The sequence below is a fragment of the Hypanus sabinus genome, chromosome 7 (genome assembly GCF_030144855.1).
Source record: "Hypanus sabinus isolate sHypSab1 chromosome 7, sHypSab1.hap1, whole genome shotgun sequence".
Classification (NCBI taxonomy): Eukaryota; Metazoa; Chordata; class Chondrichthyes; order Myliobatiformes; family Dasyatidae; genus Hypanus; species Hypanus sabinus.
Window position 1 is genome coordinate 63,713,096 of NC_082712.1, and position 15,269 is coordinate 63,728,364.

The 15,269-nt window shown below is 49.8% G+C and overlaps 1 protein-coding gene across 1 annotated transcript in view; it reads right to left on the minus strand.

Annotated features, from left to right (window-relative positions):
- Positions 1-15,269, minus strand: part of susd1 (sushi domain containing 1) — a 155,655-nt gene that overhangs the window by 109,369 nt on the left and 31,017 nt on the right. Inside the window, exon 6 of the mRNA XM_059973851.1 lies at positions 11,331-11,510. Within this exon, the coding sequence (XP_059829834.1) occupies positions 11,331-11,510 (180 nt within the window). The remainder of the gene's footprint in view (positions 1-11,330; positions 11,511-15,269) is intronic.

The following is a 15,269-nucleotide window of genomic DNA, read 5'->3' on the forward strand; positions in this document are numbered from 1 at the left end:
TACACAGGGGCTACACAGGGTAAAGGACCCTCACAGACAGACATACACAGGGGCGACACAGGGTAAAGCACCCTCACAGACAAACATACACAGGGGCTACGTAGGGTAAAGCACCCTCACAGACAAACATACACAGGGGCGACACAGGGTAAAGCACCCTCACAGACAAACATACACAGGGGCTACACAGGGTAAAGCACCCTCACAGACAAACATACACAGGGGCTACGTAGGGTAAAGCACCCTCACAGACAGACATACACAGGGGCTACACAGGGTAAAGGACCCTCACAGACAAACATACACAGGGGCTACGTAGGGTAAAGCACCCTCACAGACAAACATACACAGGGGCTACACAGGGTAAAGGACCCTCACAGACAGACATACACAGGGGCGACACAGGGTAAAGCACCCTCACAGACAGACATACACAGGGGCTACACAGGGTAAAGCACCCTCACAGACAGACATACACAGGGGCTACACAGGGTAAAGCACCCTCACAGACAAACATACACAGGGGCGACACAGGGTAAAGCACCCTCACAGACAGACATACACAGGGGCTACACAGGGTAAAGCACCCTCACAGACAAACATACACAGGGGCTACGTAGGGTAAAGCACCCTCAGAGACAAACATACACAGGGGCGACACAGGGTAAAGCACCCTCACAGACAGACATACACAGGGGCTACACAGGATAAAGAACCCTCACCGACAAACATACACAGGGGCGACACAGGGTAAAGGACCCTCACAGACAAACATACACAGGGGCGACACAGGGTAAAGCACCCTCACCGACAAACATACACAGGGGCGACACAGGGTAAAGCACCCTCACAGACAAACATACACAGGGGCTACACAGGGTAAAGGACCCTCACAGACAGACATACACAGGGGCTACACAGGGTAAAGCACCCTCACAGACAGACATACACAGGGGCTACACAGGGTAAAGCACCCTCACAGACAAAAATACACAGGGGCTACACAGGGTAAAGGACCCTCACAGACAGACATACACACAGGGGCTACACAGGGTAAAGCACCCTCACAGACAAACATACACAGGGGCGACACAGGGTAAAGCACCCTCACAGACAAACATACACAGGGGCTACACAGGGTAAAGCACCCTCACAGACAAACATACACAGGGGCTACGTAGGGTAAAGCACCCTCACAGACAGACATACACAGGGGCTACACAGGGTAAAGGACCCTCACAGACAAACATACACAGGGGCTACGTAGGGTAAAGCACCCTCACAGACAAACATACACAGGGGCTACACAGGGTAAAGGACCCTCACAGACAGACATACACAGGGGCGACACAGGGTAAAGCACCCTCACAGACAGACATACACAGGGGCTACACAGGGTAAAGCACCCTCACAGACAGACATACACAGGGGCGACACAGGGTAAAGCACCCTCACAGACAGACATACACAGGGGCTACACAGGGTAAAGCACCCTCACAGACAAACATACACAGGGGCTACGTAGGGTAAAGCACCCTCAGAGACAAACATACACAGGGGCGACACAGGGTAAAGCACCCTCACAGACAGACATACACAGGGGCTACGTAGGGTAAAGCACCCTCACAGACAAACATACACAGGGACGACACAGGGTAAAGCACCCTCACAGACAAACATATACAGGGGCGACACAGGGCAAAGCACCCTCACCGACAAACATACACAGGGGCTACGTAGGGTAAAGCACCCTCACAGACAACCATACACAGGGGCGACACAGGGTAAAGCACCCTCACAGACGAACATACACAGGGGCTACACAGGGTAAAGCACCCTCACAGACGAACATACACAGGGGCTACACAGGGTAAAGCACCCTCACAGACAAACATACACAGGGGCGACACAGGGTAAAGCACCCTCACAGACGAACATACACAGGGGCTACGTAGGGTAAAGCACCCTCACAGACAAACATACACAGGGGCGACACAGGGTAAAGCACCCTCACAGACAAACATACACAGGGGCGACACAGGGCAAAGCACCCTCACAGACAAACATACACAGGGGCTACGTAGTGTAAAGCACCCTCACAGACAGACATACACAGGGGCGACACAGGGTAAAGCACCCTCACAGACAAACATACACAGGGGCGACACAGGGTAAAGCACCCTCACAGACAAACATACACAGGGGCTACACAGGGTAAAGCACCCTCACAGACAAACATACACAGGGGCGACACAGGGTAAAGCACCCTCACAGACAACCATACACAGGGGCGACACAGTGTAAAGCACCCTCACAGACAAACATACACAGGGGCGACACAGGGTAAAGCACCCTCACAGACAGACATACACAGGGGCTACGTAGGGTAAAGCACCCTCACAGACAAACATACACAGGGGCAACACAGGGTAAAGGACCCTCACAGACAAACATACACAGGGGCTACGTAGGGTAAAGCACCCTCACAGACAAACATACACAGGGGCGACACAGGGTAAAGCACCCTCACAGACAGAGATACACAGGGGCTACGTAGGGTAAAGCACCCTCACAGACAAACATACACAGGGGCTACACAGGGTAAAGCACCCTCACAGACATACATACACAGGGGCTACGTAGGGTAAAGCCCCCTCACAGACAGACATACACAGGGGCAACACAGGGTAAAGCACCCTCACAGACAAACATACACAGGGGCTACGAAGGGTAAAGCACCCTCACAGACGAACATACACAGGGGCTACGTAGGGTAAAGCACCCTCACAGACAAACATACACAGGGGCTACGTAGGGTAAAGCACCCTCACAGACAGACATACACAGGGGCTACGTAGGGTAAAGCACCCTCACAGACAAACATACACAGGGGCAACACAGGGTAAAGCACCCTCACAGACAAACATACACAGGGGCTACGTAGGGTAAAGCACCCTCACAGACGAACATACACAGGGGCTACGTAGGGTAAAGCACCCTCACAGACAAACATACACAGGGGCTACGTAGGGTAAAGCACCCTCACAGACAGACATACACAGGGGCTACGTAGGGTAAAGCACCCTCACAGACAAACATACACAGGGGCTACACAGGGTAAAGCACCCTCACAGACAAACATACACAGGGGCGACACAGGGTAAAGCACCCTCACAGACAAACATACACAGGGGCTACACAGGGTAAAGCACCCTCACAGACAAACATACACAGGGGCGACACAGGGTAAAGCACCCTCACAGACAAACATACACAGGGGCTACGTAGGGTAAAGCACCCTCACAGACAGACATACACAGGGGCTACGTAGGGTAAAGCACCCTCACAGACAAACATACACAGGGGCGACACAGGGTAAAGCACCCTCACAGACAAACATACACAGGGGCGACACAGGGTAAAGCACCCTCACAGACAAACATACACAGGGGCTACACAGGGTAAAGCAACCTCACAGACAAACGTACACAGGGGCTACACAGGGTAAAGCACCCTCACAGACAGACATACACAGGGGCTACACAGGGTAAAGCACCCTCACAGACAAACATACACAGGGGCTACGTAGGGTAAAGCACCCTCACAGACAACCATACACAGGGGCGACACAGTGTAAAGCACCCTCACAGACAGACATACACAGGGGCTACGTAGGGTAAAGCACCCTCACAGACAACCATACACAGGGGCGACACAGTGTAAAGCACCCTCACAGACAAACATACACAGGGGCGACACAGGGTAAAGCACCCTCACAGACAACCATACACAGGGGCGACACAGTGTAAAGCACCCTCACAGACAGACATACACAGGGGCTACGTAGGGTAAAGCACCCTCACAGACAACCATACACAGGGGCGACACAGTGTAAAGCACCCTCACAGACAAACATACACAGGGGCGACACAGGGTAAAGCACCCTCACAGACAGACATACACAGGGGCTACGTAGGGTAAAGCACCCTCACAGACAAACATACACAGGGGCAACACAGGGTAAAGGACCCTCACAGACAAACATACACAGGGGCTACGTAGGGTAAAGCACCCTCACAGACAAACATACACAGGGGCGACACAGGGTAAAGCACCCTCACAGACAGAGATACACAGGGGCTACGTAGGGTAAAGCACCCTCACAGACAAACATACACAGGGGCTACACAGGGTAAAGCACCCTCACAGACATACATACACAGGGGCTACGTAGGGTAAAGCCCCCTCACAGACAGACATACACAGGGGCAACACAGGGTAAAGGACCCTCACAGACAAACATACACAGGGGCTACACAGGGTAAAGCACCCTCACAGACAAACATACACAGGGGCTACGTAGGGTAAAGCACCCTCACAGACGAACATACACAGGGGCTACGTAGGGTAAAGCACCCTCACAGACAAACATACACAGGGGCTACGTAGGGTAAAGCACCCTCACAGACAGACATACACAGGGGCTACGTAGGGTAAAGCACCCTCACAGACAAACATACACAGGGGCTACACAGGGTAAAGCACCCTCACAGACAAACATACACAGGGGCTACGTAGGGTAAAGCACCCTCACAGACAAACATACACAGGGGCGACACAGGGTAAAGCACCCTCACAGACAGAGATACACAGGGGCTACGTAGGGTAAAGCACCCTCACAGACAAACATACACAGGGGCTACACAGGGTAAAGCACCCTCACAGACATACATACACAGGGGCTACGTAGGGTAAAGCCCCCTCACAGACAGACATACACAGGGGCAACACAGGGTAAAGCACCCTCACAGACAAACATACACAGGGGCTACGAAGGGTAAAGCACCCTCACAGACGAACATACACAGGGGCTACGTAGGGTAAAGCACCCTCACAGACAAACATACACAGGGGCTACGTAGGGTAAAGCACCCTCACAGACAGACATACACAGGGGCTACGTAGGGTAAAGCACCCTCACAGACAAACATACACAGGGGCAACACAGGGTAAAGCACCCTCACAGACAAACATACACAGGGGCTACGTAGGGTAAAGCACCCTCACAGACGAACATACACAGGGGCTACGTAGGGTAAAGCACCCTCACAGACAAACATACACAGGGGCTACGTAGGGTAAAGCACCCTCACAGACAGACATACACAGGGGCTACGTAGGGTAAAGCACCCTCACAGACAAACATACACAGGGGCTACACAGGGTAAAGCACCCTCACAGACAAACATACACAGGGGCGACACAGGGTAAAGCACCCTCACAGACAAACATACACAGGGGCTACACAGGGTAAAGCACCCTCACAGACAAACATACACAGGGGCGACACAGGGTAAAGCACCCTCACAGACAAACATACACAGGGGCTACGTAGGGTAAAGCACCCTCACAGACAGACATACACAGGGGCTACGTAGGGTAAAGCACCCTCACAGACAAACATACACAGGGGCGACACAGGGTAAAGCACCCTCACAGACAAACATACACAGGGGCGACACAGGGTAAAGCACCCTCACAGACAAACATACACAGGGGCTACACAGGGTAAAGCAACCTCACAGACAAACGTACACAGGGGCTACACAGGGTAAAGCACCCTCACAGACAGACATACACAGGGGCTACACAGGGTAAAGCACCCTCACAGACAAACATACACAGGGGCTACGTAGGGTAAAGCACCCTCACAGACAACCATACACAGGGGCGACACAGTGTAAAGCACCCTCACAGACAGACATACACAGGGGCTACGTAGGGTAAAGCACCCTCACAGACAACCATACACAGGGGCGACACAGTGTAAAGCACCCTCACAGACAAACATACACAGGGGCGACACAGGGTAAAGCACCCTCACAGACAACCATACACAGGGGCGACACAGTGTAAAGCACCCTCACAGACAGACATACACAGGGGCTACGTAGGGTAAAGCACCCTCACAGACAACCATACACAGGGGCGACACAGTGTAAAGCACCCTCACAGACAAACATACACAGGGGCGACACAGGGTAAAGCACCCTCACAGACAGACATACACAGGGGCTACGTAGGGTAAAGCACCCTCACAGACAAACATACACAGGGGCAACACAGGGTAAAGGACCCTCACAGACAAACATACACAGGGGCTACGTAGGGTAAAGCACCCTCACAGACAAACATACACAGGGGCGACACAGGGTAAAGCACCCTCACAGACAGAGATACACAGGGGCTACGTAGGGTAAAGCACCCTCACAGACAAACATACACAGGGGCTACACAGGGTAAAGCACCCTCACAGACATACATACACAGGGGCTACGTAGGGTAAAGCCCCCTCACAGACAGACATACACAGGGGCAACACAGGGTAAAGGACCCTCACAGACAAACATACACAGGGGCTACACAGGGTAAAGCACCCTCACAGACAAACATACACAGGGGCTACGTAGGGTAAAGCACCCTCACAGACGAACATACACAGGGGCTACGTAGGGTAAAGCACCCTCACAGACAAACATACACAGGGGCTACGTAGGGTAAAGCACCCTCACAGACAGACATACACAGGGGCTACGTAGGGTAAAGCACCCTCACAGACAAACATACACAGGGGCTACACAGGGTAAAGCACCCTCACAGACAAACATACACAGGGGCGACACAGGGTAAAGCACCCTCACAGACAAACATACACAGGGGCTACACAGGGTAAAGCAACCTCACAGACAAACGTACACTGGGGCTACACAGGGTAAAGGACCCTCACAGACAGACATACACAGGGGCTACACAGGGTAAAGGACCCTCACAGACAAACATTCACAGGGGCTACACAGGGTAAAGCACCCTCACAGACAAACATACACAGGGGCGACACAGGGTAAAGCACCCTCACAGACAGACATACACAGGGGCTACACAGGGTAAAGCACCCTCACAGACAAACATACACAGGGGCGACACAGGGTAAAGCACCCTCACAGACAGACATACACAGGGGCTACACAGGGTAAAGCACCCTCACAGACAGACATACACAGGGGCTACACAGGGTAAAGCACCCTCACAGACAAACATACACAGGGGCGACACAGGGTAAAGCACCCTCACAGACAGACATACACAGGGGCTACACAGGGTAAAGCACCCTCACAGACAAACATACACAGGGGCGACACAGGGTAAAGCACCCTCACAGACAAACATACACAGGGGCTACACAGGGTAAAGCACCCTCACAGACAGACATACACAGGGGCTACACAGGATAAAGAACCCTCACCGACAAACATACACAGGGGCGACACAGGGTAAAGGACCCTCACAGACAAACATACACAGGGGCGACACAGGGTAAAGCACCCTCACCGACAAACATACACAGGGGCGACACAGGGTAAAGCACCCTCACAGACAAACATACACAGGGGCTACACAGGGTAAAGGACCCTCACAGACAGACATACACAGGGGCTACACAGGGTAAAGCACCCTCACAGACAGACATACACAGGGGCTACACAGGGTAAAGCACCCTCACCGACAAACATACACAGGGGCGACACAGGGTAAAGCACCCTCACAGACAAAAATACACAGGGGCTATACAGGGTAAAGGACCCTCACAGACAGACATACACACAGGGGCTACACAGGGTAAAGGACCCTCACAGACAGACATACACAGGGGCTACACAGGGTAAAGCACCCTCACAGACAGACATACACAGGGGCTACGTAGGGTAAAGCACCCTCACAGACAAACATACACAGGGGCGACACAGGGTAAAGCACCCTCACAGACAAACATACACAGGGGCTACGTAGGGTAAAGCACCCTCACAGACAAACATACACAGGGACGACACAGGGTAAAGCACCCTCACAGACAAACATATACAGGGGCGACACAGGGCAAAGCACCCTCACCGACAAACATACACAGGGGCTACGTAGGGTAAAGCACCCTCACAGACAACCATACACAGGGGCGACACAGGGTAACGCACCCTCACAGACGAACATACACAGGGGCTACACAGGGTAAAGCACCCTCACAGACGAACATACACAGGGGCTACACAGGGTAAAGCACTCTCACAGACGAACATACACAGGGGCGACACAGGGTAAAGCAACCTCACAGACAAACATACACATGGGCGACACAGGGTAAAGCACCCTCACAGACAAACATACACAGGGGCTACGTAGTGTAAAGCACCCTCACAGACAAACATACACAGGGGCGACACAGGGTAAAGCACCCTCACAGACAAACATACACAGGGGCTACGTAGTGTAAAGCACCCTCACAGACAACCATACACAGGGGCGACACAGGGTAAAGCACCCTCACAGACAGACATACACAGGGGCTACGTAGTGTAAAGCACCCTCACAGACAGACATACACAGGGGCGACACAGGGTAAAGCACCCTCACAGACAAACATACACAGGGGCGACACAGGGTAAAGCACCCTCACAGACAAACATACACAGGGGCTACACAGGGTAAAGCACCCTCACAGACAAACATACACAGGGGCGACACAGGGTAAAGCACCCTCACAGACAGACATACACAGGGGCTACGTAGGGTAAAGCACCCTCACAGACAACCATACACAGGGGCGACACAGTGTAAAGCACCCTCACAGACAAACATACACAGGGGCGACACAGGGTAAAGCACCCTCACAGACAAACATACACAGGGGCTACGTAGGGTAAAGCACCCTCACAGACAAACATACACAGGGGCAACACAGGGTAAAGGACCCTCACAGACAAACATACACAGGGGCTACGTAGGGTAAAGCACCCTCACAGACAAACATACACAGGGGCGACACAGGGTAAAGCACCCTCACAGACAGAGATACACAGGGGCTACGTAGGGTAAAGCACCCTCACAGACAAACATACACAGGGGCTACACAGGGTAAAGCACCCTCACAGACTTACATACACAGGGGCTACGTAGGGTAAAGCACCCTCACAGACAAACATACACAGGGGCAACACAGGGTAAAGGACCCTCACAGACAAACATACACAGGGGCTACACAGTGTAAAGCACCCTCACAGACAAACATACACAGGGGCTACGTAGGGTAAAGCACCCTCACAGACGAACATACACAGGGGCTACGTAGGGTAAAGCACCCTCACAGACAAACATACACAGGGGCTACGTAGGGTAAAGCACCCTCACAGACAGACATACACAGGGGCTACGTAGGGTAAAGCACCCTCACAGACAAACATACACAGGGGCTACACAGGGTAAAGCACCCTCACAGACAAACATACACAGGGGCGACACAGGGTAAAGCACCCTCACAGACAAACATACACAGGGGCTACACAGGGTAAAGCACCCTCACAGACAAACATACACAGGGGCGACACAGGGTAAAGCACCCTCACAGACAAACATACACAGGGGCTACGTAGGGTAAAGCACCCTCACAGACAGACATACACAGGGGCTACGTAGGGTAAAGCACCCTCACAGACAAACATACACAGGGGCGACACAGGGTAAAGCACCCTCACAGACAAACATACACAGGTGCGACACAGGGTAAAGCACCCTCACAGACAAACATACACAGGGGCTACACAGGGTAAAGCACCCTCACAGACAAACGTACACTGGGGCTACGTAGGGTAAAGCACCCTCACAGACAAACATACACAGGGGCTACACAGGGTAAAGCACCCTCACAGACAGACATACACAGGGGCTACACAGGGTAAAGCACCCTCACAGACAAACATACACAGGGGCTACACAGGGAAAAGCACCCTCACAGACAAAAATACACAGGGGCTACACAGGGTAAAGCACCCTCACAGACAAACATACACCAACAAACAAATATACACACACCCACAAAGTTCAAAGTTTAAAGTACATTCATTATCAAAGTATGTCTATTATATGCATATCATAAATGTGTGTGTGTGTGTGTATAGACAACAGCGAGAGAGAGAGAAACAGAAATCTGCAGCACATTACAGGCCCTTCGGCCCATAATGTTCTACTGACCATGTAACCCACTCTAGGAACTTCCTAGAATTTCCCTACCGCATAGCCGTCCATTTTCTAAGCTCCATATACCTCTCTAAGAGTCTCTTAATAGACCTTGTTGTATCCGCCTCTACCACTGTCGCCGGCAGTGCATTCCACGCACCCGCCACTCTCTGTGTAAAAAATTTGCCCCTTACATCCCCTCTGAACCTACTTCCAAGCACTTTAAAGCTATGTGCCCTCGTGTCAGCCATTTCAGCCCTGGGAAAAAGCCTCTGACTATCCACACGATCAAACACGATCATCTTATACACCTCTATCAGGTCACCCTCATTCTCTACAGCGTAGTGGTTAGCACGATGCTTTCCAGTGCCAGCAGTCCGGGGTTCAGTTCCAGCCGCTGCCTGTGAGGAGTTTCTCTCAGTGCCCACGTGGGTTTCCTCTCGTCGCTCCAGTTTCCTTCTCCTGTCCAAAGAGGTACTGGTAGGTAGGTTAATTCATTGGCGATTGTAAATTGCCCCATGATTAGGCCAGGATTAAATCAGGGGATTGCTGGGCAGCACAGCTCGAAGGGCCGGGAGGACCTACTCCATGCTGTACACCAATAAATAAAATGCAACCTTGAGAGGCTTCTTGGGGCAAAACAAAGAAACACAATAAAATTCACTAAAATCCCCACACCACAAAGACAGTCAAACAGAAAAAAAAACAGAAAAAAAGAAATAAATCATGCAAACTATAAAAATTAAAGAAATAATACACAGAACGTAAACCCCAGATCCCAGACACGCTCCCATCCCAGATCCCAGACACACACTTATCCTAGATCCCAGACACGCTCCCATCCCAGATCCCAAGACACGCTCCCATCCCAGATCCCAGACACGCTCCCATCCTAGATCCCAGACACACTCCCATCCCAGATCCCAAGACAGGCTCCCATCCCAGATCGCAGACACACACCTATCCTAGATCCCAGACACGCTCCCATCCCAGATCCCAGACACGCTCCCATCCCAGATCCCAGACACACTCCCATTCCACTCTCAAACGTGTTCCTGCTTTCTGGGGTTGTAAGAAAACTGTGCCTTCCACATCTTTCTTTCCAAAATTGCCTTTCTTCAGTCTTACTTTTTAAATGAGAAATGTTTACTGGGTTTCACACAGAAGCTTGACTCAAGCAGCAGAAATATTAGAATGGAGCAGAACTATTTCCTGGTTGTTCACCATTCACTGGACCGGTTACTGAAACATTGCGGTGGACTGACCTTGACACTCCAGCTTTGGCCCTTCCCACTGACCCTGGGCAGAGCAGAGCAATGAGCTGATCCCAGTCACACGTACATAGCCATCCACACAGTGATATTTCACCGTACTGCCATAGGTCGTGTTCCCCGGTAGGTACCTCGCTGTGTTCGGTAACGCTGGGGGAGAGCCGCAATTGACAGCTGAGAGAAACGCAAAATCACAAAGTAAGGCAATTTCTATTCACAACGTTAAATTTAAAATTAAATGCTGTTCTATCTCTTCCTCTGCATTTATCTTTCTAACATTCCCAGTCAACCTTCTATTAGCATGTGGTGAATGAAATTTGAGCGTCACGTCCTGACTAGCATTACTGAGTGAGCGCTGCACTGCGGGGGATACAGTCTTATGGATGAGGTATTAACCTAAGGCACCACCTACCATCTCACGTGACGATAAAAAACTTGAGATTCAGATTCAAATTATTTATCACAACTACATCGAAACATACAGTGAACTGCGTCATTTGCATTAGCAACCAGTGCACCCAAGGGTCGCCATGTATTCCAGCACCAACCTAACATTCCCACAATGTTCTGCAGAACAGCACAAGCAACACCAAAAAAACAACATACTGTATCAAAACAAGATAACAACAACAAAACACACACAAAGATGTAAAAAATTGTTGTGAGAATGCTATTTTCCTTTCTTCTTTTCAGTTCAACAGGAGACAGAAACAGAGAAAACCTACAGCACAATACAGGCCTTTCGGCCCACAATGCTGTGCCGAACATGTCAGTACTTTAGAAATTACCTAGTGTTACCCATAGCCCTCTATTTTTCTGAGCTCCATGTACTTGTCCAGGAGTCTCTTAAAAGACCCTGTTGTATCCGCCGCCACCACCGTCACCAGTAGCCCATTCCATGCACTCACCACTCTCTGTGTAAAAATCTTACCCCTGACATCTCCTCTGTACCTGCTTCCAAGCACCTTAAAACTGTGCCCTCTCATCTTTGCCATTTCAGCCCTGGGAAAAAGCCTCTGCCTATCCACATGATCAATGTCTCTCATCATTTTATATACTTCTATCAGGTCACCTCTCATCCTTCGTCGCTCAAAGGAGAAAAGGCCGACTTCACTCAATCTAATCTTATAAGTCATGCTCCCCAATCCAGGCAAAATCCTTGTAAATCTCCTCTGCACCCTTTCTATTGGCTTCCACAACCTTCCTGTAGTGAGGCGACCAGAACTGAGCACAGTACTCCAAGTGGGGTCTGACCAGGGTCCTATATAGCTGCAACATTACCTCTTGGCTCCTAAACTCAGTCCCACGATTGATGAAGGCCAATACACCGCATCTTTTCTTAATCAAAGAGTCAACATGCGCAGCAGCTTTGAGTGTCCTGTAGTCTCAGACCCCAAGATCCCTCTGATTCTCCACACTGCCAAGAGTCTTATCATTAATACTATATTCTGCCATTATATTTGACCTACCAAAATAAACTACTTCCCACTTCCCTGGATTGAACTCCATCCGCCACTTCTCAAACTAGTTTTGCATCCTATCAATGTCCTGCTGTAACCTCTGACAGCCCTCCACACTATTCACAACACTTTCAACCTTTATGTCATCAGAAAATTTACTAACCCATTCCTCCACTTCCTCATTCAGATCACTTATAAAAATCAGAAAGAGTAGGGGTCCTAGAACAGATCCCTGAGCCACACAACTGGTCATCGGCCTCCATGCAGAATATGACCCGTCTTCAACCACTCTTTCCCTTCTTGGACAAGCCAGTTCTGGATCCACAAAACAGTGTCCCCTTGGATCCCATGCCTCCTTACTTTCTCGATAGCCTTGCATGGGGTACCTTATCAAATGCCTTGCTGAAATCCATATACACTACACCTACTGCTCTACCTTCATCAATGTGTTTAGTCACATCCTCAATAAATCCAATCAGGCTTGTAAGGCATGACCTGCCCTTGACAAAGCCATGCTGACTATTCCTAATCATATTACACCTCTCCAAATGTTCATAAATCCTGCCTCTCAGGATCTTCTCCATCAACTTACCAACTACTGAAGTAAGACTCACTGTTCTATAATTTCCTGGGCTATCTCTACTCCCTTTCTTGAATACGGGAACAACATCTGCAATCCTCCATTCCTCCAGAACCTCTCCCGTCCCCATTAATGATGCAAAGATAATTGACAGAGGCGCAGCAATCTGTTAAAAATAAAACATGGGTTTATATCTAAGTGAAGTAGAAGAGATCTCCTGGAGTCCTACCCAAATTTCAGGGGGTTAGGCACTGGTAGCAAAAGGTTTAAAAAGAGGTATACCATCACACACTCTCAAAGGGAAGGCAAGAGAAATCCACAGTTAGAAGAGTAATATTGGGAGGCACAGTGGTGCATCTAGTAATCACTGCTTCACAAAACCAGAAGTCAGGCTCAAACTGAACTCCAGGTGCTGTCGAAGTTCTAAGTTCAAAGTACAAACGTTTGTAAATTTATTATCAAAGTACATATGCAACCCTGAGATTCATTTTTGTGGGCATTTACAGTAAATATACAGGGATCACAATAGAATCAATGGAAGACCCTCACACAATAGGACGGACAAACAACTAACGTGAGGGAGGAAGGGAGGAAAGGAGAGAAGGAAGAAAATCAATCAATCAGCAATAAATATCAAGAACCTAGGAAGAAGAGTTCTTGAAGGTGAGCCCATAGGTTGTGGGAACAGTTCAGTGCTGGGGTGAGTGAAATTCATTGGTTGATGGTCAATGCTAACTGGGTGAGGTGAAGGATCTGCTTCTGTACCCCTTCTCCCTCTGACCGTATGTTACACGGAGAGAGTACAAACAGGCAGCTTTTCTTTAATGAGTTTCACTCTCAATGTAAAAGTAAGGATAAGGAACTGAGATTGTAGGAGGAAGTGTTTGGAATGAAATTATTACTCTACGTTAAAGAGGGTTACTAAGGAGCTTAATCTAAGAATAATTTACAGTGGCCTGCTCCTTCTGTTCTTTGTGGGCAATCAAGGACAATTCTACATCCCTGGGACTTTGCATGGAGGAACAGTTTCCTACTGCCCCCGCTGACTGGTCGCATTGTGCAGCTGCACCTTTGGATACAGTTAGCACGGAGCAACCACAATGGACATGGTGAACAGGACATTTAGGCAGGTGGTCACACCACAAGCAACAGGCAGAAAAAGGACGGCTGACCATCTGGCGGAGTGGTGGGGGCAGTCGGTCCTCTGCTGCCATACCCCTCTCAAACAGGTAAATTGCTTTGGACACTGTGGGGGGTGGGGGTGGAAGTGACCTCCCTGGGGAAAACAGCAACTGATAAGGACCACGATGCTTAGCTGTGCAGGAGGGGAGGTAAAGACTGGAAGATCAATGGTGCAAAGTGATTCCGTTATAGAGAGAAAGGTGTTTCAGAGGCTGCAAATGAAACTCCAGGATGGTACATTTTCCATCCAGTTTTAGGATCAAAATGTCTCTGAATAGATTCAGGACATGCAAAGTCATGGGGCCATTATGGAGAGAGCCCACTGAGATTGCACTGACTAACAAGCATCCATTTAAACTAATCTCCAAGTTCTTTTTTCCCCAAGTTCCAAGTTCTAGCTTATTGTTGTCCTAGGCAGAAATAGACAGGCATAAATACACATATAGATACCACAGAAATTAGCTTTTTTGAAGCAGCAGCACATTTTATTACAAACACAAGTTAACTTAAGTTACACATGTCAATTCACCCCAAATTCCATCACTCACTTCTGCACTCGGGGTCATTTGCAGTGGGCACATGTCTTGCACTGTTGGAGAAAACTGGAGTGTTTAGGGGCCACACAGCCAGTCAGAGGGAGAACATAGCTCCACATTAACAGCTCAGAATTGAGTTCAGGATGCTGCTTTAAGGAATCAAATCCTACTAAAT